Source organism: Ambystoma mexicanum, chromosome 5q (assembly GCF_040938575.1).
Source record: "Ambystoma mexicanum isolate Mex_15411 chromosome 5q, UKY_AmexF1_1, whole genome shotgun sequence".
Classification (NCBI taxonomy): Eukaryota; Metazoa; Chordata; class Amphibia; order Caudata; family Ambystomatidae; genus Ambystoma; species Ambystoma mexicanum.
In genome coordinates this window covers 346,199,164-346,227,019 of record NC_090933.1, presented here as the reverse complement: position 1 = coordinate 346,227,019, position 27,856 = coordinate 346,199,164, and the positions used below count along the sequence as shown (strand labels likewise).

Genomic DNA, 27,856 nt, shown 5'->3' with positions numbered 1-27,856 from the left:
GCACATTATTGCTCAGCCTGGGCTTTGCTCTGAACTTCAAAAAGTCTCCGGTTTCGCTGTACCAGTTCCTCTGATTTATCAGAGCTGTCTTGGACACTCGGCTTGGCTTTTCTGCAAGAGGACCAAGTGGAAAACTTCAGGCTAGAAGAGTGTTTCACAGCAGATGCTTTGAGCAGACAGACTGCCACCTCCCACGAATGCGAGCTCTGCCATGAAGTTCTTTTTGGAACACAACTCAAGTGGACTTTTTCGCTTGCAGTGTCAACAGTAAGTGCGAGGAGTTCTGCTCCAGGGAGTTTCCTTGTCGGGGAGCTCTGGGGGACGCTCAAGTGAACTTTCAACCTCCTCTTTATCTACCTGCCGATCCTGGTCATTCTGCTGGTTCTCAGGAGACTGCGCCTGTTTGGAACAATGGTGATCCCGATTGCTCCGTACCGGCCCAGGAGATTGTGGTATCCGGGGTTGCTGGGCATGGCCATCTGCCCTCCCTCGCGCCTTCTGAGGAGAGAGTGCATAGTCTATCGAAGGGAGGGGACTGAGTCCTACACCCGAACCTCAGCAGCTTGACACCTCATGCTTGGCTACTACTGAGAGGCTGAGATGCAAGGAGTGGGGCCTGTCTGACGACTTCATAAATTTGCTCATTTCGGCTAGGAGGTCCACTACAAAACCCATTCATGCCTGCAGGTGTCGTACAATTTCGATTTGGTGCCTGGCGAGAGATCTGGATCCTTTATCCTGTCTGCTAGCCCCTGTGTTGGATCTTCTGCTGTGCTTTCCCTAAGCAGGCCTGCAGATTGGCACTGTAAAGGGTTACCTTGCAGTTATTTCAATTTTCAAGAGGTCCCCAGAGCAGGGCTTTCTTCAGTCGCCACTGTTTCTTGCAGGATTTGTGTAACCTGTTTTCTCCCCACCAGTTTGTGGTTCCGGCGTGGGATTTGAATTTAGTTTTGACATTCCTTATGGGTGCTCTGTTTGAACTCCTCCATTCCTTTGTTTGCTCTCCCTTACAGTGATTTTCTTGGTTGACATCACTTCTGCAAGACGGGTGATTGAGTTCCAGGCATTGTCTGTTTTACCGCCCTATTAGTTTTTTCCTAAGAGAAGGCTACTGTGAGAGAGGCCATACCTTTTGCCGAAAGTGGTCTTGGATTTCCATTTCTCTCAGAAGATCCATCTTCCTCTGTTTTTTCCTCCTGTTCATCCTTCCAAGGCAGAGGAACAATTCCACCAGCTGGACCCGGTCCTGGCCCTTACGTTCTAGGTCTCTTGTACTAGAGAGGCTCAGAAAGATGGGCAGCTGTTTATGGGTTACGCTGGGGCTCGCGCTGGAAGGGCTGTCCCCAAACAGACCCTGTCGAGGTGGATCATTCTCTGCATCATGGAATGCTGTGAGCTGCCTGGCAAGGGTGTCCTGGAGTGTCTCGGGGCACATTCTACCAGAGGAGTGGCTGCCGCCCCTGCCCTACTGTCGCAAGCCCATGGGCCAGGAAGGGTCTCCACTAAAACCAGGCATCCTTGGCCTTCTTGAGGCCAGTCCTGGCGCCAGGCTCATACTTGATAAAGGACTTGTATTGGGAACTACTTTATTTCAGTGTCAATCAACATGGAGGCATCCACATAGCTTGTCTCCATGGAACCAAGCTATGCGGTATAGTATTTTTGGGTGTGGTACCATAGGAACTATTTTACCTGGACTACTTTCTTGAAGCTATTTAAACCACACCCGACTGGGATAACACGCTTTGCGTTACTTTGTAATTCTGTAACGTGACGCTCACCGTGTTCAGCTGCACCCGCGAACCTCGGAAGAACAGCATCTGTAAAGGAGAAAAAGGACATCGTTAGCAGCAGCAGCTTACCTGTAATTTCATTGTTAGCTGTCCACGGCTCTTGAGATCAGCATCCTGGAACCAGCGCCCCTCCCGAACCGACAGATCTGCAAAAAAAGGAAGAAACAAGGCGTTAGACATTTTCACAATTTAATGAACAGTGCCGAAAGCTTACCTCGCAAGTCGCTCCTCGACCAGCATCGCCTCCGGAATTCCAGGCACCGGGTGATCACCGCGACCTGTGGGAAGACAAGACAACAGGTTAGCAAGAGGAAAGCATCATAGCGCTGCGCTTAGCGCCTACTCACTGCATCAAGGCGCTCTAAAACGCCATTACTTACTGGCGAGACCCAATTCCGTGTATGCCACATATCGGACTTCCGCGCACCTAAGGAAGAGAAAAAGACAGTTAAACTAAAAAGGCATGCAAGGACAATAATATAGCACAGCAATAAGACCTACCTGAAAGACTCAAAGCAGGCCGGCATCAGTGAAGTAACTCGATCGCGAACGCCCATCAAGCACAACGCGCCCCTGCCAAGAGGGCAGGACGGAGAACACACCTGCATTAAAAACCAGGCAGAACCCTCCCGCTGGTCACACCTGGGAACCGCAGAGGATACCTGAGTCCCAACTGCTGGGTGGCGTCCCCGTGGAACCAGGTGAGCGTAACACCTACAGAAGGAGAGGAGGGCCCCTGTCCTGGACTACTGCCATGTGGAACGTGGGCATCTCTGCACACGTTCACTAAGCATTTCTGCTTGGATTCCCTTGCGGGACAGGATGCCCATTTAGGTAGGGCAGCCCTACAGAGTTTTCTGTTCAAGGTGCTGATGGTGGCCTTGCTCCCTCCTTCAGATTTGCTTACGGCTTTGAGAGTGTACCATATATGAGCAATCGGTGGGAGGAAGGAATCAATTAGAAGAACAAATTAATTACCTCCTGTGTAATGTTCTTACTGAATGATGTTTTTTCACGGATTCCTCATCACCCTTCCTCCCACTCTTTGGCCAGATCGTAAACCTTAGTTCTGCAATCCCTCATCTGACATCCTGTGTAGCGCAAGGCGTGCCATTTATTGTTGTGAGTTACTTGTTCTCCTCCTGTACCTTCCTTTGTTGTGACCCCGGCTGCCCTCCTCCGCATTATGAGTTGTGTACCACAGGGCTGTGCATCTCTCGTCTCACCCCCTTCTCCTCCACCTTCACATCCGTCTCCCCCATCTTCTCTAACTGCTACTCTTTCTCTTAGGTTATCCCTCTCACTAGGTCTGGAAGGAAGAAGTTGAAGAGGGACATCTTGGTCTCCAACCCAGGCCTCCCTATCGCCGTTAACTACTGCAGTACCTCCTCCAGACGGACTCTTCACTGACATCCTCTGTCATCCCCTCTCTAGACCAATGTACCCTTCATATGGTCTCTGTTCTCTCTCCTTTCTCCTCCTTTCCTATTACTGTTGGCACTATGTGGGAGGTCCTCTTGGCCCCTTTCCACTCCTCCAAGACCATCATTAATGTCCATCTGAACTACACCATCTTGGTTCAGGGCCCTAAGCCCAATCTCCTCCATTTTGATAGGCGTTTCCTGCGTCTTATCAACTACCTTTAATATGTCTTTGCCATCTCTCTGGCACCCTCATCTTCCTCTTTTGCCACCCTCGGGGCCCCTCTACCACCACCACCACCTCCTCCACGGTGTACCTCAAGCCTGTACCCCTCCACGGAAGTCTTTCAAATGTGGCAAACTGCTCCACGCCGCTACTCTCAACTCTCGTTCTGATGTCAAACACGCCTCTGACATCCGTCACCTCCTCGAAGAACTCGACCTAGATGTCCTTGTTCTCACTGAGACATGGTTTATGACCAGCTACAAGATCCCCTCCAAACCCAGAACCAACGCACCTGGAGGTGGCATAACCCTGAATTTTCCAGAGTGGTTACAGCCCTCTGTTATCCCTAAGCAGACCTACTCCTCCTTTGAATGCCTGGTCTGTAGGCTCTCCATCCCTACTGGCCTCTCTGTGGCCACCATCTACAGTCCACCTGGCCAGGTCGCCGCCAACCTCATCACATCTCTCCTTGCCTCTACTTCTCAACTTCTCCTCAGAGATCTCCGTATCCACCTAGATGCTTCTAATCCCTCCCCTGGGCTTTTTCGCAACCTCTGCAACACTTTTTCCATGCTTCCCTCTGGCCTGACACACTATGCCGGTCATACTTCCGATGTTATCACCTCACACATCCCTCTCACCACTCCTCTCTTGGACTGACCACTTTCTACTCTCCTCTCTGAAACTCTCTATCCCTCAGGCAAAGTGCCACAGCCCCCGAAGCCGTTGGCACTCCCACCTCTCAGTCATTCGGCCCACAAAGCATGTGTCAGTGGATGCCTTTGCCACTTCTGTCTCTGCGCCTCCTACTTCTGGCTCACACCCTGATACAGCCCTTTCTTATCGGCATCCTTCTATTTCCAACTCCCTGGACATCCGTGCCTCTGTCATGAGAATCTGGCTGAAGCCTAACTCCAAGTGCAACTCTTGATATGATTCCGACCTCACCTGCTTCAAAGGCAATAAAGGCTCTCTGTCCTGTCCATGAAGAGGGCACATTCAAGCCTGCGTCTGTGTGGCCTCTAACAGCATGTCCCAACTCTTCAAAATCTGCAAGGAACTGGACAATCTTGTTGCAGTCTCTACACCTCCTGTTCCCTTCCAGGCCCTCTGTACGGCTCAGGCCTCTCAAATTTCCACTAAAACTCAGGGCTTCCTGTCCACTATCTCCTCTTCCTCTCTCGGCCCCCCTTTGGCCATCCCTCCCTTTCCTCCTACTTTCTCCTCTTTCTCTCTGACAACACCTGACAAGGTTTCTAGACAAGTCTGATCGATGAAAGTGTCGTCCAAACAGGTGCTCCTCTGCTCCTCCAGAACCATTAAGGACCATATTGACACCCTCACTCTAGCCTTGGCTGATTTCTGTACTCTTTCGAAGTGGCTCTTTCCCCTCTCACATCAAGCACTCCATTGTGCAATTCCCTCCTCAATAAGCCTTCTGCCAATCCTACCTGCCCGGCAAGCTATAGCTCAATCTCCATCACAACTTTCCTGGGCAAACTCTTGGAAAAGCTGGCCATCTCCCAGCTTACTCTCCACACTGAATCTGTTGGCTGTCTCCATGACCATCAGTCTTGCTTCAGAGCTGCCAGAGGCGCGGAAATTGCTCTCCTGAACACCCGTGAAGATCTGCTCTCTAACCTTGATTCCAGCATTTCTTCTGTCCTCATCCCCCTTGATCTTTCCTTTGCTTTCGACATGGTCAACCACGCCATCCTGATCAATCCACTCTGTGAACCTTGGCATCACGGATCAGGCCCTGGAGTGGCTGACCTCCTTCCTCTTGGACCGCCCCTCCGAGGTCCAACTTGGTCCCTTTCTGTCCACCACCTCTCTACCTGTGGTGTTCCCCAGGGCTCTATGCTCTCACCCTGGTTTTTCAACCTCTACTTGGCCCCTTTGTCTCGCCTGATATCTACCTTCTCCTCCAACTTTCTGTTTTATACGGCTTACACTCAGCTTTCCCACACAAAAGGATCCCCTGAATGTACAACTTGAAAATCTGATTGTGCTGAAAACACTCCCTCATTGGGGCACGTGGCTGCCAGAAAATCTATTCAGATTAATCTATTGGAAGGCACACAGTGAAATGCAAAGAACATTTTAAAATAATGTATTTATTCAGTAGGCCCATGGGTCCTACAAAAATGCACACAATGAATGTACTGTATTTCAAATTATAAAAACAATTCAATAATAGAACGGAAATAAATCCCCACCCAGAGCTAGTTGTTCAGTGCTGGGCTCATTTGGCGGTCAGTTGCAGCTAAACGTAATTGATGTCAAGTACAAAAAACAGAGCAAAACACAAAAGGAATCAAACGTTGTATTTTATACAAGTTGAAGTGAAGATGTTCACTCAAAATAATTTGTAAACAAATGACCAAGAACTATTTGTTATGGTTTGTTTTGGGTTTAGCTTTAGATAAAGGATCAATTAAATTATCCCACAAAATTAGGCACAATCCTTTACTGCTGGCCCTATCTGACTACTTTAAACAGAGTACATGGGTCCCAGTACCACATAAAGGAAAGAATGTAAAATATTGGTAAAACTAATACACATCCCATGTCGGCTTTCCCTCGGGTTCCCCTCAGCCTCCTCTCCTTTCTCGCTCATTTCTGTCTGTCCGCGATTCAGGATAGGTGTGCCTCCAACGATCTCTGCCTTAATGCCAGCAAGACTGAGATGCTTCTAATTGGGACCCCCTGGTTTTCCTCTTTCACTCTAGCTGACCGTTTTCGGCTCTCTTCCTCCGACTTCCTGCAAGGCAAAAAACCCTGGTGTCATCTTCGACTCCTCTTTCTCTCCTCACATCTCAGACATCGCCAAGAAGTCCTTCTACCAGCTGCACCTCCTCAAAGGCACTCTTTCCTTTCTCACTTTACCCTAGAAGCGCACTGCCCCCAGAGCCCTGGTTCTCTCTAGGCTGGACTCTGCCTTCCTCTACTCTACACCCCCTGCAACTAATCCAGAACAGGACTGCAACACTTATCCTGGGCCTCAAACCCAGGGACTGTATCTCTCCAGCCCTGAAATCTCTCCACTGGCTCCCAGTGGCTGCAAGGATCAAGTTTAAGACCCTTTGCATTGTCCACAAGGCTTTCTGGGGCCGGGGCCCGCACTACATCTAACACTCTTCCAAAGTATGTTCCTTTTCGAGTCCTTCCCTTAGCTACCTCCAACTCTCTATGGGTTAGATGCTTCTCCAGGCAGTGAGTAGGGGGGCAGGGGGGGGGTAGATCTCTCTCCTCTGGAATGGCCTCCCTGCATTTCTCAAACTTGAGCCGGACCACCTCAAGTTCCGGAAGCAGCTCAAAACTTTCCTCGTCTACTCTGCGTTCTCCTTCCCCTGCTGACCTACTTGGCCTACCTGTCTGCTGTACCGATTGGTTGCTTGGCCACCCTCAAAATCTCTCTGGGTACCAGGCTCTTAGTCACCCTTGCACTGCCTCTGGGCCTACCAGGCACTTAGGGTCTGTAACTGTAGCCCAACAGTCGCTTGTTCTCCTTGCACGACCCAGAGCCGCACTTACTGACAGCATTTCTACGCTGTTATCCCCTCCCCTCTCCCTTTCTCTCCCCCTTCCCCTTGCACTTCTCGTTCTCGCACTTGCACGATCTGAATGACACAAGACCTAGTAAGATTTTGTCTTCCTCTCCCTTGTCTTGTCGTGCCTGGAAACACTTGTGTACAGGCACATTATAAAGGACTTCTAATATAGAGGCATTGTGTGGAGCAGACGTGGACGCGCGCTGCATCCCTGGTGGTGCAAAAGTGTCAGAAGAACGGCTGCGCTGGGATAGGGGTATCCTAGATGAGGAATTCATGGGAGCAACATCCATCAGAAAGAATATTACCAAGAGGTTAGTAATAGGTTCTTTATTTCCAACCAGAAACATCTAGATACATTATTGGAATCATTGTGTCATTGATCGAAAATAACCAGTCAGAATTATCTGGGTAAATTTAAATGCACCAAAGTCAGATCTAAAAATAGGGGTACTTGCTTGGTAAGAGACGCTTCTTTGGGGAAAGTTACATGCAATAACTATGTGCACCTTTAAGATCTCTGTAGCCTATTTAAATTGCTGTCTTTACCAGTTGTTTTAAAAAAATAGAATTGACTATTTGAAGCTCAAACATTTGCACTCGGGGAAGGACCATTGGCCCATCAGATGGCTGGAACAGTGGGTGAGAATATACGTTCTTTGTTTGCTGTTTCAGCCACCCGAGGTCCTTCCCAGGGTAGCACAATTTATTTATTGTTTTTATCGAGGGAGGCAACGGGGAGCCTCTACCTGTTGCCTCCACACCCAACCCAAGCCCCCATACCAAACAAAAACCTCTCCCCACCCCGTCCCTCCACACTTGCTCCAGTCCACTGCACTGCCACCTCCCGCTGCCGTAGAAATGGAAATGGGACTTGGATCTTTTTCCCAAAGGGGGTGTTTTTTTGTTGTTGATTTTTTTTACATTTTATTTTCTTTCCCCTTGGGAAGTTGGCTATGCAAGTAGCACAAATCTCCTGAGGGGGGAAAAAAGAAAGCCATTTGCACCCCGGGTGAACCCCGAGGTGTGAATGGCTGGTATCGGGCATCGTCTGTAACGACCCACAGCCTGAGCCAAAGCCTTTGCTCTGACCTACCATGGCTCAGGCTGCCAGGCCTTTACCGGTCAATTTTACATTGCAAGCACAAAGGTAAATTGCTTTTTTATTGCCACAGATGGCATAGAAATACTCAACCTTGGAGACTGTTCAAAGGTTTTTATTGTATCTTTGTGTGGGCCTTAGACTGTCCCTCTGTCCTTTGCCCCTCAGGGCCTTCCTAACTGACCCTACTCTATCCAATGGTTGGGTTTTGCTCACTGTGTTCCCTTGTGGTTCAGTGTCTGCTGCCTTGCTGGCTTCCTCTGGAAGCTCTGCCTTTTTCGTCCTACCACATATTGTTGCAGTTTCTCTTAGTTGTTTGTTGGAGGTGGCACTTCGGTTCTCGTCCCTGCCTCTTTCATTCCGTGCCTCGTTTCTTCCCTGGTAGTGTCATTTCTGCTCTAAAGGCTCGGGCTGTATTTTTGACTCTTAATGCAGGTATTGTGTAAATAACAGCATGGTAATGTGAGAGTATTTGAAAAAGGAGATGAGGCTTGAGTTATGATCTGCACACAATCATGCTGGCACAGTGGAGATGTAGACAGGGCTCAATACATTCTCTTCCAGTGACACTGAAGTTATGTTTGGCTCTAGGTTTTTCTGTAAACCTACCACCTTAAGCTCATAAGGGGGGCGGGGGTCTCTCCCCTTCGTGACAAGGTCAGGCTACTGACAACTCATACATACAGACCATTGAAATGTATGAGTCCATCTGGACTACAAGTAAGTCTTATGCCACTCAACATGAGATAGAGCTAAACTTGAAGGACTCGGTTTCATTTTGAGTGACATGGGCTAATACACATGTACTCATATTACACTTTATTCTTGATAGGAACTCTAATGGAGTATAGTGATTTCCAACCCCTCGTATTGGCTTTATGAACACTTTGGGATATTCCTTATTCAATCAAACTACACCTTCAACTATAAAACCACAAGGTTAGTATCGCCCGATGTAGTAGCCTAGCTAAGATATGTGATGATTTTTTAACTAATTAGTTGCCTCTAAAAGGAAAAGTTAAGACACTAAGAAGAATGTTTCTTTACTTGTAGATATCCATTTGAGTCACACACACCTGAAGTAGAGTGTAATACTCGAAATGCGTAGTGTCAACACAACTTTCAACATAACCCTTTGGGGAGTTCAGGACCACATTTTGAAAGGATTTTGCCATAGTTGGACTCAAATCCATTCTTTGAAATCACTTCACATATTTGACTTCAATAGTAGGACCTTACCTTATGTTTACAAGATACATTATGTGACTACAACATAACTTGTCAGAATTTGTAATTATTTGTGAATACATGTTTTGTTATGTGATATATGTACAATATATGTAGAACATTGATGTGATCATATGATTTAATACATTCTAGGACATATATTTTAAGATTCACTTTGAGAGTGCTAATTAAATTGAATACGTGTGACTATTTGTTATATATCTTTTTTTATAATGAAATTATAAACTGTTGACTATGACTCTTAAAGTTCACTGATGGAATTTGCCCTTTTCCCCTTCATTGTGTGCACTGCTATTTGTCTGATGCTCTTTAGGACAACATAACAATCTTTCAAGGTCAGGCTACTGGTCATATCATATCATTTAAGTATGTCTAATGCTCAATCCAATTAAAGCTATGACCTTGTGTGACTTGAATCCCCTCTCTTGGATAACCTTTTTTTTTAGCAGTTTTTTTCTCTTGGTTGCAAAAATGAGCTTCACGCCCTATAGACATTGTAACTTTAGTTGCTTTTAATCACATCAAGGTGATGTTGCACAGCGACCACACATTTTTTTGCAAATATCTTGTAAATGTTTCAAGTAAGTTGTTTGTAAAAAAAAAAAAAGATTCCCCATTGACCTTCCCCTCACCGTGATTAGGAGACACATCTTTTTACTTGTACATATACTAGCCTACATTTACACTTTGACAAGTGCACATTCCAACTGACCTTTTGTGGCCGTCTGCGGTCATTTCACATGCAAACTAGCCTCTACTACTCCATAGACGACCCCCCCCAATTACCTTGTGCATCAAGTACCTCATAAAACATATCCCCCAAAAAACATAATTGTTGTTTGCACCGTAACGGAAGCCAATTCAGTGGCCTCCTCCAGGCATGTGATACTCTGGGCCAACTGTGCGTAGCCACCTGGAATACTCTACATTATTTTGCTATATACCATAGATGTATCTTAATGAAATTGTGCTCATTCGGTTGAGCGATTAGGTGGCGCTAAAAGTGCTACCTTTAAAGCTGAAACTATTGCCATTAACATAAGGGCTTCAAATATGGGCTTTGAATGAGGGTCTGTAATGCTTTTCCAATGGAGATGATATTTGAGGAGGGATCCACTGTTGTAATCCCTCCCATTCCCTGCCTCTAGCCAATGTAATCCCTATGACTAATCCCACCCATTCCTGCCCATCTCGGAACTCTATGATTTTGTGTAAATTCTTCCATAAATGCAGCCGTCTTGGATGACTCTCTAAGGAAGCTCTTTGGAAACAGGCTGGCCATCTTTGAATGGGAAATACACCATGCATCTTCCAAATAAAATGATACATTTGCAGGCGATTACCACATGTTTTACATTTATAGTTTCCATTTATATGTAGAATGAATTTCAAATGTATGTAAGATAAGATTTCACAAGGACACTAAGATAACCCTCCTTTTAACTTATAAAAATATTTCTTGCATTTCTTTACATGCCTCCATTCTAATTCAAAACGGCAGGCATGCTGTTCCTATGCCCAAAATCGCTAATCTTTGAGCTTGCTTTTCTATAGTGGCAAACGGCTCAACAGCGAATGCAGCAGTCATTACTTATGCCAATGCTTGTGCGTTCCCGGTTCGGAACTGGTCTGGATGCTGCACGCAAAGGAGGCAGCAGAGTGCAGCTGAAGACGCTGACGTGCTCCCGAGCCCGTCAGCCGCTGTATGGTTCCCCCTGCCAGCCTCCACCTGAAGTCTGCCTCACCCTGTGCTAAGGGGAGGGGGGGGGCTCATTGCTAATCAGGCATTCGCTATGCCGCACTGCAAGCATGGCCAAAGCCTGCATCCATGCCAGGTTTGCCTCCCTGAAACACACCATGATTACATGGAAGTGCTCTCTTAATGACCCTTTCTTGCACCCTTTTCTCCTACTTTGTTCGTTTCATCATCAAGAACCGGCGTTGGTTACTGTCGTAAGGAAATCGATAATTTTCCACTGCATGTTTATTAGAGGTACTGTCTTTTAATCTTGGATCTTTGAAATGCGGCTTAAGGACATTTTTGTTTGACCTCCGAGAACTGCTGGGTAAACGGCAATGCTCTATTAGGATGCGTCACATCTATGTGGGATGATTTTCAAACGAGCCGCTTAATGCTACTTGCCTAGAAACCAAGCTAATCATAGCCTGCGGTCGTATGAAATGGCATGTCACAAACTGGTATGGCAAAGGAAAAGTGAACGATGACCGGTGTTGAATCTATCAAAGCTGACATTGCTTTGATCAGTACCCACACTATTCTTATTTCATTCTGTGTGCCATAACATAGAAAAACCATCTGCAAATAAGGCTTGAGCCCATCCCAAAGAGTAGTACTGCCTGATATGCAGTCATCTGATCACTGCAAGACCCAATGAAACTTCAGTAAGTGGCGATGAATGCCTATTTTGAAATATAAAAGGGTGCACTCTGTTTTTCATACTTTTACCCCCAAATGTGTGCATTGTAAGTGAGGTCTCTCGGCAGAGTGGTGTTTGTGTGTTTAATATCTAGTACTGAAATACTGTTGGGGGATGTGTGGCAGAAATGGGTGCCTTTGATTGAGCTACCTGTAGTCTCCTTTATGGGTGGAAGGAATACTGGAGCACAATAATATAACAGTGTAATAGAAGAACTATGAATTAATTTGGATAGTGGAATAGCGAGGCGCTTCAGGCAATAAAAGAATTGTCGGTATTGTTACCAAATGGACGTTGCAGGTCAGGTTTGAGGTGCACTCGTAGAGAGCTACTATGTATTGGTGCAGCGCTGGAATAGCAGGGACTGCTTCAAGACAAGAGGTACTGATGTGCAACAGCATAGAGGTATATGTATCTCGGGGTGGGTGTCCGTAGTGGCGCACTGAATTGGGGGTTGGGGGCGGAAAAGAGATAGGGTGAGTTCCAGATTTTGCCTCTAAAGCTTCAGTCTAGGACTGAATTGAAGTTACCTGCTGTGTCCCTCTCATCTACAGGGAGAAACGCTGGGTGACAGTGGGTGACACATCTCTGCAGATCTAGAACTGGGTGCTAATCATAGACGCCCACCCCCAATGAGGTTAGTGAGCCAGGGACTACCATGTTTAGTTTTTCTCCTTCTGCCCAGCACGGAACATAAATATATTGATACTATCAGGTTTTCATGACAGTTCTTTATACATGGAGTTGTCGTTTCTGCTCACCCGTCGCGGTCAAACTTCCAGGCCGAGCTTCAGGAGCAACCTATCCAGAATTCTTAATGGGGCAGTGCAGGCATGCCCATTGACCATCCTGGAAGGCTGAGGTAACCCAGGCAGAAATCCTATGTTCAACCTGCAGAATAGTTTCCAAACCTAGAAAAGGTAACTAAATGGGTTAATGCACTTGCTGCAAGGAACTGTGCCGAGATGTGGCTACTTTTCGTACATTGGTACATGGAGGTTTGGGTTTGCGCACAAATGTTGCCTGTGTGATTCTAGGCACTTCTGTGCCTCTTCGGTTACCGCCCATTGCACGCTGATTAGACCACCATGGATTGGTCCCAGAATTGATATTCTGGAGTTTGGGACGTGGTACAGTATAGCACGAATAAACCACTAAATTCTCAGAATTACTTGAGCACCTTCTCCAGCCACCCACAAGTTCATCGTACTGCTTTCTGAGGGCTGGCCATACGATTTGTTGGGCCCTGAGTGGCAAAAAGATGTGCGCCCCCTCCTTAATGGCATACATTTTGACATCCATGATTTTGCCGAAAATGTTACATTACCTACCCATGACCATGCTAATCCCTATGGCCATTGCTACCCATTCCTGCCTCTGCCCTCCCAAACACCTCCTCAAGGGAGCTCTTTGAGCTTGCTCTAATCAAGTCTTACATCAGGCTTTGCATTCAAAGTGCCTGCCAGTGTTTGTTATAAGCAGTCTTCTGTGAGTTCATTATTTTATTGGAGTTGTAATCGCGCTACTGGTGTAATACAAATCTCTAACTAGGCCTGTCTTCATCCACTCCATTTATAAACACTCTACATGTCCTTCACTGAAGTCCTTTTAGGAACAAGCATTGGCAAAGACACCGAAGTCCATTCTAGGTTTAAGTTAGTAGCGCTCAGCTTCAGCAGGAAATAAACATTGGTCATTTGTGGCCATGCCAAAACCACCCCATTTCTATGAATTTCACTTTCTGGCAGCGCCTCGTCTCCTGGAGATGTGGCTGTCGAGAGATTAAACGGTTAAGCAAAGAATACATCCAATCCAGCCGAAGTCAAACCAACCTGAATAACGCTGAGCCAGAGAAAGTCCCAACCACCCCTGCGCTGTTCAGGTCACTTCAAATATGGTTCTGTGAAGTGACTTCCCTCAACAGCCCTAGAAAACATACAGGGCTATAAAACATACATGGCTGATAGTTGTTTTCCTTCATGCATTTAGCCGCAGCGTTTGACTTCCTAGAGGTCTGCAACCTTTGGCTCCCCATATGTTTTGGACCACAACTCCCATAACCTCTCACTATTAACTATGCTGAATATGGTCGATAGGAGTCGTAGTCCAAAACCTCTGCAGCGCGCTGCTAAATCTTCTTTCCCCAGAATCGCTTTTATGTAGCGATGATCTTTAGCCAAATCTCCAGTACAGACAATAGGCCAATGTTTGTATTCTATATTTGTTTATTGGGAACATGAAGTTCTGACAAGAAACGCAGACATAGGCGCATGTAGTTGCCAGGCCAATCCCCACCTGGTCTGGAATTGGGTGAGGTGCAACAAGAACTGCAAACATGCAGGGAATATTTACACTGGGGTAATTGGATAATATTGGCAGGTCAATGGGTGTTATTAGGCGTGGAAGGCCCTTTTAATATGCAATTTGCCACCTTTCTTGAACGCATGGGCGCTTTTAGTCTGAGCAATGAGGTGGCTGAACCACCTATAAGCAGATACTATTCCATTATATTACAGAGGGAGAAATGGCACATGAGGGGGGGTTCACACAGCTTGTGGGTGTTGTTTATTTGACCACCCATTGCCTACCCATGGTCATGCTGATCCATATGGCCATTCCCACCCAGTCCCTGCACCCCCCCCTTCAAAACACCTCTTCATGGGAATTCTTTCAGTTAGCTTTATTTAAGCCTTGCCATCAAACCTTGCACTCTAGTGCCTGCCAGTGTTTTTCAAATAGTATTCCAAGAGTTACTTATTTGGAGTTGTAAACTGCAGTTCTATGTGATTTCCCTGATATTTTTTCATCGAGGGAGAATGCATCAATTTTAATTTTTGCAAACTATTTTTATAGAACATTTTATCATAAATGTATGGGGGGAGACCCCCCCCCCCCGCAGAGCCCCCTCTACCTTTTATTATCCCAACCCCCATACATCTTCCTAAAATTAATTGAAAAAAATTAAAGGACTTCTCCTTTGATGGAAACACCTGCAATGGAAGCTACCCATTCTAAACCACCACTGGTGTTATTAGTGTCTAAGCCAGGTATACCCTCAGCCACTTCATTTATAAGTACTATGTGTGTCCTTCACTGAAGTCCTAAAGCCCAAACTGTTGTCATTGTCAGTGCTTGTTTTTTTGAGGAATCACTTTGCTTGCAACTGGAGCGGAGCAAGGAGCTTAATATGGGCTTAGCAGATACTAAATGCTACAGCCCCCAACCTAGGTGATTACAGCTATTATTACCCCATGACAATCGGCGCTCAGTGGAGGGTACCAGGCTACTACTTGTGCAAGGAGTGTGGTCTGTGGGCGATAGCAGAAATGTTGAGCTGTTGACTGCAGTGATTGTTGACAGCAACGGCAACACTGCAGGAAGGCTGGTAAACATGGTAGAAGTGAGTGATTTGCAGGATTAATTTAAGATGAAGTAGCCTTGTAGGAGAGTCTGGCTACAGAATGGGAGAGAACAAGCAGAAAAATGTGAGTGCCAGATGGGGCGAGTAAAACGTTGTGGTGGCATAACAGCAGGAGCATCTGACGAATGGCAAGGCCAAGGGTGTGCGAATCAGGCGGGCATAACCATCAGTTAAGGCTTGGCTTTCAGTAAATCGGAAGGGCTGGAAGCCCGTACCAGAGTACTAAAAGCCAGTGGGTGGCATTGGTCCGATTGCTGCATATTGTGAACTGGAGTGTCGTGGACTAGGAATAAAGGAGTGACTTTATGTATTTGCAATGTATATATTTTTGTTTGATAAATCTACAATCTATATATCTTGTTTATTTGCATCATTGTTTAATGTAATGCTCCTAACCTCTTTGTATCGCAGAATGCTGTTGCCTGGCCTTGTTTTGCCTTTTCAAAAGAACCAGTGAATTTGACAATGCTTAAGCAACAGGCTGACCGCAACATTCATTTGGCGTTTTCTTCTGTCTTAAGCCATGTGATGCATGCAAGTTATAATGGAGAGGTAAGAAATTGTATGTTTATTCTTCCCAAGATTTGTACTAAAATGGTTTCTTTGAAAGTACAGACGTATGTTTTTAACATACTGCTTTCGTTTTTGCTTTCAATTTTGTCAATTTGCTCTTGGTTACCCTTGACTTTTTCACTTTTTAAAAATCCATAGCATACAATGAAAACCGACGACAAGGTGACTATTCTCCTCCCTCCCTCCTACCTTCCCACATTACATTATGCATGCATCACTTTCTCTAACTGCTGATCACATTTCCTCATTTTCCTCTCTGTGACTTTTATATTGGTCCTTTCTAAAAGTTGCTAAAGGAACTTTAAGGGGGTTACTGCTACCCTTCCAATCACTTGTCGATCCTTTGCTGTAGAGATCATTCAGACAAGTCGATTATCACTAGGTTGAGTGAGTGTGGAGGGTAGAGCACTGGAAAACCTACATCAATGCGCTGGTCATGGTATTCTTGAGGGGTAGGTCCTGCTGCTGGTTTGTGGGTTCTCAGGAGACAGTGCTCTTCTGTCCCAATAGTTAGGCAGAGAAGGGTTTGTGGGAACTGCACACACCTGGGCGCTGGATATTTAGTACTTGGGATTTGTCCAATTCCATTGAGTACATAGAGTTAGAAAAATTAGACTTCTTAGTTAACTCAGATGTTTTTGGTGCTGGTTTATTAACATCTAGGGTGCCAAATTTAGGCTGCAACATATCGTCACTATAGTCTCATCTCTGGAGGATTTTCTACATTTTCTCAGTTTTACCTCATCTTGGTGTCTTTTGAGGATGTTGCACATCGTTTTATAATTTTTGTCTTTTGTACTTGCTAGTGCTTTAGTTTAAATTTCCTCTTTGGTATCAATGGGTGTTACTAATCTCTTGTTCTCGCAGTCTGCATGTTCTATTAAGAGTTCTAACATGACTATTGTTACTAGGTTATATTCCCATTTGCCTGCTAAGTCTGCATCTTCTGGGTTATTGAAGTCTGGGAAGATAATTATCCTAAGGCCTCTAGGTATTTTCTCCTGCTCGAGGTAGGTTTGGAGAGTAAATCTCGCAATGTGTTGATTTCCTTAGTGCATAGCTGCTCTAGTTTGACATATTTTTGCAGAGATTTTCCGGCGTATTGGGGGGGTCTGTGTGGGAAAGTATGAATAGTGGAGCCTCTTGGTGTGAAGAGGCATTTGATATCATTGTTCCTTGATAGTAGGTAGTCTGCTGTGGTGATCCTTAGCTTCAGTGTTCTTATTCAGTGTTTGAGTATGAGGGTGGGGGGTAGAGCACTGGAAAAGTTAAAGCACTGCTCTGGTCATCGTATTCTTGAGGGGTGGGTCCTGCTGCCGGTTTATGGGTTCTCAGCAGACGGTGCTCTTCTGTCCCAATAGTTGGGTACGGAAGGGTTTGTGCGAACGGCACACACCTGGGCCCTGGGTTTTTAGTACTTCGGGTTTGTCCAATTCCATTGAGTACATAGAGTTTGAACTCTATGTACTCAATGGAATTGGACAAACCCTATCCAGCGCTTACACACATCTGTGCCTGCACCATTTTGACCCTGTACGCATTGTTTCAAGGCTTGCCCTGCCTCTCCCCAATGGCAGTGTGCGCTTCCAGTAGTAAACGCACTGCATTTTATGGCTGTCACTGATTGGCGGTCCTGAGCTATGTCCCGTCTACCAGCTGACTGGTAGGCGGAAGCCGGCACCATCGTCTAAGGCACTGTGTACAAGGCGCCTGACCGAGCTTGACGGAGCATGAAGGACTAGAGGAATCCCCACGCTCGCCTTACTTCTCCCCCTCCCAGCCCCTGCTTCTTTGGTATCCCGTCAAACTGCGCCAGATCACATTGTTGGTAAAGCAGCGCATCGACGTGTGTGGTAAGACTAAGCACACGTGTACTGTATAAACATTACAGTATGACTACTACTGGCAACCATTCTATCTTTGTATGTATGTCTATGTTTGGCATATTAGCTCAATCCCAATAACAGCCACTGTCTTTTAACTTGCTGTGTCTGCGACCTGTTGGTCCCTGTTTTGCTATTCCTCATCACGCCGCTTCCACCGAGTCATAAACCCCTAGCCACGTTACGTACATTTCTGTATGTGCCACCTGTTGTCATATTATCAATGCACTGGCCAGTTAGCTGCTACGGCCATCCTGCCACGACCATCACCAAGTGGCCAGTATAGATTACACTGCTTATATCACTGCACTATTGCCATATTCTCACTGCAGCCAGATATTCGCCTTATGTGTATAGTATTTCAATTGCCTGTTGCAATCAACCAATGCTAGTCTGTATTACACAGGTCTATCCTGCCTTTCCTAGGGCCCTACTTCTAAAGTCTCTACTTGGCCTCAGGCCCTGAGTTGCATAGCCCACGCTACCTGATTACACTGTACTACCCAGATGCTAGACCATTTTATTTGGGTCTTTCCAACCGCATTCAGCTCCCCCTCTCGATTGAATCCTCTGGTCCCTTGGGATTCCATGTGCCTACAAATCAACTTGCCAAACGCCTATTAAGTATCCCCAGTGACTGTTAGGGAGAATTCTCTGTAAAGGCTAATTTCCCAAACCTAGTGAGTCCCCCAGCAGCTTTGCTGGATTTTTGGGGTTTATTTTTTTCTCCTGCTAGGAGTGAGACTCTTTTTCTCCCACTCTTAGGCATGATTTGAGAATGTCCTTTGACTTTGTAATGTGTTTTATGGGCTATGGGGTTTTTTACTCCATAGGGCTTCATGTGTTTTTGGTACATGTGTTACACAGCACCCTCAGTGCAGTAACACAAGGGTGTCATAGTGATCTCCAAACATAGACTCCATACCCTGGGACTGACTACTGTCTCCCAGGGCATGTAAAGTCCCCATTGACTTTACTAGTCTTAAATTGTGAACAGAACCAGTACAAACCATCATATTGTGGAAGTACTGGTAGGGGTAATTTGATTGCCCCTGGGTCTGTTTTTCAATGGCGCACTGTCCAGTCCCCCCTTGTCGAGTTTCTGGCTGGTGGCAGTGGTTACCACGCGAAATATTCCACCGGAATATTTCCTATGGGATTTTCCCATTCATTTTAAACGCACCACTTTTTTGGTGCAATGTTAAAGATACCGCCGGGTTATTTATTTAATATTTATTCCCCGGTTGGGTCTTTTTGCCAGGACTCGGTTTTAAAATGGCGTTTGTGTTCGTCTCTAACTCCAACCCAAGTCAAGCCCTTTGTTCCACTTTTGGCGGGCTTCTGCACAGAAGCCTCCAAAAGTGGTGCCGCTCTGTCTGGGTCTACAGGATGTGTGGGAGGGGGGGGAATAGGCACCCTGGACTGAGTTACCTTGGCAACTCAAGTCGCACTCTTGTGTGATTGGCCCAGAGGTGAGCCGCCCGTCCCACCACTTAGCATGTTTGAATGGGGGTTTTGCTTCATAAAAGCAGGGCTTTGGGGACTGGAACTTCAGAAGTCGCCACAGGACCTAAAGAATCCGAAGAGGGGAGAAGCTGAGCCATCTACAACGACGACACCACCGGTGTAGCCCTGCTGTTCGAAACTCACCACTTTCCCGACGACAGAGAAGATCTTCTTCCAGGATAGTCGTCTTCCCTTTGAGCTGGTGGGACCAAACAGTTTGCCTTTTGCGCCTTCCTGGATCGTCTCGTGGTCGAATCGCCCGTGCCAAGCACCCCGTCGGCCGCATAGCCATGTTCACCACTAGCGCGAATAAAAGGGTAGTACCTTTTAACCGGGAAACTCTGCGGCTGGTTTCTTCCCTGGCAGTGCAACGACCTCCAGCTTTGCTCCACGTCGAGATCTTCTCTTCCCCTGGACGAAGCACCGACTGGCACCCGCTGCCAGGAACAACTGCCCCCACTGGAGCTTTCTCACCATTTCAGGTACTGGCTCCCATCTGGTCTCCCTTGCAACAGACCGTCCAATGTGTCCCGTAAATCCTTGACTCTCTATCGTGGGGTGACCTCTGACCTGTTAACATTACCTTTCTAACTTGATCCAACCTCTTTTTGACTTTCCTGCAGAGACTTTTAGTGCATTTCCACCATGTGATCTTGGGCACATTCCGCCTTGCTCTCCAAGAGTGGGCCTGGCCTATGAACTTTTTGCTCTACAGTAAACCCTGCCTTCCTTGACTTGCTGTGGTTCTTTAAAAGTGTTGGTATTGTGTGTTTTTCTGATTTCTTCCTTTTCTCTCCCTTTTTAAATAATTATTGGAGTGCCATCTATGGTTATGCGCTCACCTCTGCTTTGCTAAATAAGTGGTGTATTAACCAAGACTTGTCAAATAATTAATTAGGGAGGTGTATATATTTCTAGTGACTGTTTGAACTTGCTTGACACATTAGTGCCAGTGTATTTTTACAAGTGTGTTTTTAAATAAATAATTAAATACTTTTATACCAAAGCTCTGGTCAGTGTTTGCTTGTACTACTGTATTTTTTCGCCTTATTGTGTATACTCTATATACTGCCTAACTCTTCTTGAGAGAAGTCTGACTGCTCAGCCACAGCTACCAGGTAAATCTGGGTGGTTCAGACTGCTACCAATTGGGTTTACTGCTAACACCTGTAGTCTTAAACTTTTTGCAGTGGTCCCTAAGGGAACTGCACAGGTTTCTGCCTAAAAGTGACCCTCCTTCACCTCAATGTCTAACTACCTATCAACCTTAGATTCATTCCATCACTTGGTACGCCCTTGCCCTACTACTTAGTATAGTGCTCTGGGCATTGGCCTTAACCACCCTAAGTACACATATATCACCTCGAATAGACATAGACCATACTGAATCACCCTACCCAATTATGACTTATAACTGGTTAGGTACACCCAGAACTAGTACCTTAGTACATACTGGCACAGTAAACTGTCCTTAATCCATGCCCCTTTCAACCTGCGAACAGTGATATTACTAAAAATCTCATACCTTGTGCCACCTTGGCTAGGAATAAAAGATTCAGAGCCAGATTACCTGGATTGTACGAACCCTCAACTACCAAAATAACTAAAGCTACAAGTAGTTCCTTGGCGAATACCACCAAAAAAGATCACAAATTCAATCTAAGCAATGTCAATACTACAACTGTTCGCCCAACTACACACAAGGATAGAAATTCAACCTACCCTACTAATCTCATGATCAATAGGTTAGGGACCACTAAGAAAAGCTTCCCCACTGTTATCCACTCTTCCCCTAAGCCCCAAATATCTTAAGACGTTCCCTGCGTGCCTGACACATATCAACACCCCCAACCTCAAAGCAGCATGAGTCAATGTTAGATCACTTGTAGCATGCGCTTCTGAGATTGCTGACCTGATTACTGCAAACAACCTCGACTTTTTAGCCATAACCGAATCTTGGTTACATTCAGCTGCTGGCCCTACCAGCTCCCTTGCCGTCCCAGACAACTACAATATACTAAGAGCAGCTAGAAAGGAAGCTAGAGGTGGAGGCATTGCTATTATCATTAAAGCCAATTTAGCCATGAGAATAATCCCGTCCCCAGTCCTTTGTTCCTGTGAACTCCTCATGATCCCATTACCTACTTCCCAGACCAGTAATCTAACTACTAATTTATAGACCCCCAGGACCAATTGGATCCTTTGAGGAGGATATCTCCACTATCCTATCGGAAAGCACCAAAGTCTCGTCCCAAATACTCCTACTAGGGGACTTCAATCTCTGGTTCAATGACCCTAACAACATACAGGCTTTATCCATCGCCAACATACTCCTTGAGCTTGGCTTCACCCAAAGAGTGACACTAGCCACCCATGACAAAGGCAGAACCCTTGACTGGGTGTCAGACCTTAATTGTGAGGCAACTAGCTTATCCATAACGTCTCAAACGTGGACTAATCATTTCCTCCTGACCTTCTCTGTCTAAAGTAATATTCTCGGTCCCAAATTCAACACAGTGCCCCCCCCAATAATAAGATTATCACAGCAGACAGGATTTTACTGCTTATCATCCCTGCCCTCAACGCATTGCCAGAATCCTCCAACCCTGATACCTTGGTTAATGCATACAACTGTGCCATGACAAATGCACTGGATACAGTAGCGCCCCTCAAACTGTGCAAAAGTAAACCAAGAGCACACCTGAACTCTTGGTTCACGCCTCACCTTAAATCAATAAGAGCTGAAAAAAGGAAGCTAGAATCCACTTGGAGACTCCTCCCTACAGCAGATAGCAAAACAAACCTGGTCAATTGTACTGCACGCTATAAAAAAGAAATATAATCGAAACAAGAAAGCTACAACAGGATTCAGCAGGCCAGCTCTTGCTTCAAGGTTCTGTTCACGATGCTAAGAGAATTAGAAGCGCCCATTCCGCAATCTGATGACTGCATAAAAGACCAAATTTAGTGTACGAACATCCAAAATGCCCTCTCAAACAAAATATCCCTTTTACAGGAAAATATTGAAAACAAAAAAACATCCTTATCCACCACTGAAAACAATGTTGTCCCCCCAGAGTGTGCTAATGAATCAGCTCAAAGCTTCCGATTCTTTAACGTTTCCATTCTAAAGGTTGAAAAAACGATCATCTCACTCATGCCCTCCAATTGCAAGGGAGATATCTGCCCTTCCCAACTTATTAAGGATGCCGTCAGAGACCTATCCCCATTCATAGCTAAACTAATCAATGCCTCTTTTTTTCGTCAGAGACTGTCCCTAGGAACTTAAAAGAATCATGGGTACTTCCCTTACTAAAAAAGCAATCCCATACCTATCAATTACCGCCCCATCACCACTGTACAGTTTCTCCTCAAAATTCTAGATAAATTGGCATACATCCATATCCAGAAACACCCTGAGTCTAACCACCTACTAGGCGTCCGCCAATCAGGTTTCAGGCCACAACATTGCACAGAAACAGCCCTAATACCCAAATTGGCACCCTTAAAGACACTGGTAAAATGGCCCTCTTTCTTCTCCTTGACCTTTTGGCTGCCTTCGACCTGGTCGACCACAAAGTATTGTCAACATCTGGCTAGCGCTGCCCACTTCTCTAAAGATGCTAGCACATGGATTACATCCTTCTTGAATAACAGGACTATGAGTCTTCTCCACCACTGACACTGCTGACCCCATACCCATTCCTTGGGGTGTGCCACAAGGCTCATGTGTCTTGCCCACACTGTACAACGTTGAAATCTCTGCTCTGGACCATCTGGGTGTCACCTACACTAACTATGCAGATGACACCCAGTTCCTCATTCCACTCACGGGCAACTACAGTGTACACTCGGCTCTGGTGATCAAAATGTATCTAATCATTCAGGCATGGATGGCCGCCCATGGCCTTTGCCTGAATGATAAAACAGAAATCCTTATGCTTGGGTCGACAGCCAACCTAAGCAAACTCAACCCAAACTATTCCTCATTCAATACAGATGGAAATACTATCAAAGTGGCAAAGGAGATCAAGACACTAGGTTTTCACCTTGACTCCACATTCTCTCTAAACAAACAAGTGCCATATCATTACACCTGTAAACTGATTAGAGCGTGTAAACCCTTTCTCTCTAAAAATAGCTGTTTGATCCTGGCAAGGGCCCTTGTTTTGTGGAAGCTAGATTACTGTGATGCACTCTATGTAGGAGCCAATAAGGGCATCATCAAGAAAATCCAGATTTTACCAAACGACGCGCTGAGATCAGCTTGTGGGATCGCTCGGAGAGACCACATCTCACCAGTAAGAAGACAGAATAAATGGCTCTCTACCAATGATTAAATCACCCTTAAAACGCTCTTACCCACGAATGTCTGAACAGTGCGTCCTCGCGTTGCCTATGCGAAAAAATTATCAAAGTTACCAATCGACCAACCAGAGCAGCGAACTCCGCCCTACTGATTTTGCCAAGATTCAAATGAAAAAAGGCAGGATGGAGTAGCTTTCCTGTCCTGGCGACACAACTGTGGAACGAACACCCTCTGTCACTGAGAGTGGATCAACCCTTCCCACGCTTCAAGTGCAACACTATTAACTGGCTTGTCTCCAAAGACTCTTGACTTGTCCCCCTCCTGTGACCCTTACTGCTATCCATGACTGAAATAGCACCCCCATGAGGTACACCACTGTTGTACTTACGGCACTTGCCCCGTGCCTCTATACTTAACCTTTATTGTAACCTTATATCTCTTATGTATATATTGTGTTGCCTGATCTCTTATTACTTTTTGTAATGTACTATGACTTGTATATACACTAGCTATCCTGGCTATGTCAATTATTGTAACCCGTCACCTTTATTGCTGTCTGTAACATAAGCCTAACCTATGCTTGCAATTTTCTGTACCCTTTTCATAAAGCAATGTCAAAAACATGTTCATGTTGCAAAATTCTTGAATAACGTTCTACCCCCAGAAAATGTAAGCAATAGAACAAAGTGGAAAAAAACACGGAACTGCCACACAATCTCCCGTTTTCTATATTACTCAGTGTTATCTAGAAATATTAACTGAGAACAGTGTTAAAAAATAAACAGACCATGACTCTTCCCCAGTTGCTCCATTGAGTAACTGTGTGGATGGCTAAAGTAAAGTCAGTTTGCAAGCTTCTAATGCCTGGGCTGTCAGTAGTTGTAGATGATATGCATGGAACAATGAAAAGTAGCGTATTGATGAGATTAGTGTGCATTAAAGGGCCTGGCAGGAGGATTAGATTTATGTGTTGTGGGCTCAGGTTTAGCTATTTTTTTGCCTTGTTGTGTTTTTAGAGTTGGGAAAAGTTCACTTGTACTCTAACTAGGAAGATCTGTGGTTTTCAGTAATCCTCACAAAACATTCCAGGAAAAATACATCTCTAACTGAATTTTAACGTTTCATGAGATCCTGTCACATGGGGCGTATTTACATGAGAATATAAAAAACTGCATTTAGATGCAGTTACTGGTGAGGCAGCTAGACCCGCTGGATGGATTTGTGCCATACTTTAGCATGAAGTGCAAATCTGGTTCCTTGCTTATTTTGTGCAATTCTGTCCAACCTGTATTTTAAATCTGACCAGTATTGGAAAGTATACAATTTAGGCATATCTGATTTTATCCAAACTGTTTGCATGCCCACAAGGCCCTTTTCACAGTCTGAGTTGGCCAATTTGTGTTTTCGAAGACTTCAAAAATTCCACAAATTTAGAAAGTGGCAACAAGATCTGCCACTTGTAATACAGTTTAGCCACTCTGGTTGGGTTCAGGCCCAGAGCATATTTGACTTTCAACAATTAATCACTGACTTTTAGTCCCTGTGAACCCTATGCTGCAAAATATTTGGGGAATATTGCAGCGCCCTATACCATTCCTCAACCATGTTGTGCAGGGGAGTCAGAGCGGTTCAATATGCCAGGTAAACTGTTTCTTTGTGAATGCTTGCAGGCCCTGTGCAAACTCCTGGTCCATGACCCAGCAGGGCCATTAGTTAAAGTCCAAGGGCTTACCCAGTGGCCACTTTGGGTGATTTGGGAGGCACCCCCAAAGTAAAGGCCTGGTTAAAATGGTCACTGTGTAAGGGCTCTCCTAGTGGGCCCATCGGGTGGCTCGGGGGGTTCCAGGTCCTGGCTGAATGTCCTTTAATAGGCAAGATGGGCACTGAGCATAACTGGTGGCTGTAAGCTGGTACCCAGTAGTTGATGTAGATCTGCTAGTGTAGATAATTAAAAAATCAATTCCAATTCAGTAATAACATTTTGGCTAAAGGGGCTTATGGTTAAGGTTCCCATCAAACATTTAAATTAAATGAAGAAAGCTTTATTAAAGGGAATTGTGTCTGCAATGCAAAAAAACACAGTATCCATTTTAGCCAAATGTTTTTCATAGAAATCCAAATTTCGTTTAAAGAAAAATGTGACGCACTTTCCTTTTAGCACATTTCTTTTTCATCTAGTCATGTCCATTGGGCATTTTGGCTGGGAGGGGGCTGGGCACCTTCCTCCATTGTATCTACTAGACATAGTCTACAGCTTTGCGCAAGTGGCCACTGTCACCGTGGAACGTTCTTCGGCCATGAACTTAGCATCTTCCATTCATTGGAATCGCTGGGCAAGGAGCATGACCTTCAGTCATTCCTCAGGCTCCTCCCATGTAACCAAGGTACTAGTTGGGTGTAGCCTGTCGCCATGCTCAAGTTAACGCTGCCTTGAGCATGGCTTTTGGCCATGCTCTGTGAACCTCCTAGATGACCAGTGGTCACTTTGCCTGGGTTATGGCCTTCAGCTATGCCCATTACAGATCCTAACCATTCATTATATCCACTGGACATGCTGGCACTTGGCATTGTCTTTCTGCCATGCCCCTTCCCACTCAATCTGGCCATGTCCATTGGGAACTTTGCCTCATGATCCCCTAGGTATTCCAATTTGCTCTTGCATATAAATGTATACTTCTCACTAGCTTAGATCCTGTCTTTGTTGATATTTAGCTTTTGAATTGGTGTAATTTCTAATGAACTTTGCACACCTTCTGAATTACGACAAAACATATGGCTCTTCCACAGAGAACATCATTGTGTATTCCTTCAGCACATAGAGCTCATCCTCCCTCGAGTTGGAGCTCTGTTAGGAAGTTCTGGGGGAGGTGTTCTCCCAATGGGGGGACTCCTCAGATGGACCTCTTTTCATCCAGTATGAACAGGAAGTGCACATTGTTATGCGCCAGGAACTTTCTTTGGCAGGGAGCTCTGGGGGGAGCGCATTGATGGTTGAGTGGACGTTGAATTTTCTTCTTGATAGGGAATCCTCACGTGGACCTATTCGCCTCCCATGTCAACATGAAGTGAGTTCTTTTGCTCCGGAGAATTTCCTCTGGAGGCATGTACTGACAGTGCAGTGAAACTTTGATTTTCTCTCTGCATTCCCATCAATCCCTCATCACGCTGGTTCTCAGGAGGCTGGGCCTGTCCAGATCCACGTTGATTATGAGTACTCTGGACTTGACCAGGAGAAAGTTGTAGCTGGTGTTTCTAGACATGTCCATCTGTCTTCGGAAGCACCTTCCACGTAGAATCGGTCTAAACTTCCTATCAGAGGGGTGAGTAGTCCATCTGATCTTCGAAAGTCTGAGGCTTCATACCTGGCTGCTAGATGACATCCTGAACGTCCTCCGCTCAGCTTGGAGTTTATGCATACCAGTGACATAAATCTTTGGCTTGGTACAGTGAAAAGGATCTGGATTCTTGTACTTGTCCCACATCCTCAGTGTTGGATTTTCTGCTCTGTTTGGCCCGAGGGGCATGCAGATTGCTACTGTGAATGGGTACCTTGCTGCTTTTTCCGTTTTCAAAAGGACCCCAGAACAGTGCTCCACAATCCCTACGGTTGTGCAGGTTTTGGGGGATTGTGTGTTCAATTTCACACACGCCAATGTGTTCCGCCATGGGGTTTAAATTTAGTGTAGATAATTCTCCATTTCTTATGGGTGCTCCGTTTGAGACACTGCATTCCTTTATTTTTTTTAACCATTTTTATTTTTTGTTTACCACAAGAATTTAGACATTGCGTTATTAAATACATTGTGTCATATCACAAATCTTATCTTCCCTTTTTCCCCCAACTGCCCCCCCTCTCCCTCTATGCTGGCCTGTCATGCACCACATAATTCCACCATCCTCCGTATTCTTCGTCACCAGCCCTAATATCTACTTCCTCTTGTATACGGATGTGTTCCATATCTCTGGTTTCCTGTGTAGAAATGACCATATCTGCAATAAACTGTCTCCACGCTTCCAACCCCACCCTCTTCTAGGTCCGAGTTCCTACCTATTGCTTCTTGGCAAACCACGGTTTCCGCATTCGCCCCTGGTAGCAGGTCTCTCCTCCATATATGCACTGGAGGCCTTGCTTGCGCTTTCCATCCATCACTATCTTGCGTTTCGCTGATATTGTGCCAGATCCTTCAGTTTACTCGCATGTTTTGCTATTTTGGGCCTTGCGAAGCCCCTTAACAAGCAAGCCAGAGGTGATCAGATTTCCAAGGTGATATCTGCCTTTGCCAGTGCCTGGGCCACCTCCCTCCAGAATCTACCAAGCTGTATACAGGCCCAGAACATATGAACCAGATCTGCATTAACCTCTCCACACTTTGGGCACGATT

The 27,856-nt window shown here is 45.6% G+C and overlaps 1 protein-coding gene across 5 annotated transcripts in view; it reads left to right on the top strand.

The window, feature by feature from the left end:
• The window catches only part of CEP192 (centrosomal protein 192), a 2,773,731-nt gene that overhangs the window by 1,432,459 nt on the left and 1,313,416 nt on the right, over positions 1-27,856 (top strand). For all 5 annotated transcript variants that reach the window (XM_069620824.1, XM_069620822.1, XM_069620821.1 and 2 more), the window contains one exon: positions 15,615-15,755. In XM_069620824.1, coding sequence (XP_069476925.1) covers positions 15,615-15,755 — 141 coding nt within the window. The remainder of the gene's footprint in view (positions 1-15,614; positions 15,756-27,856) is intronic.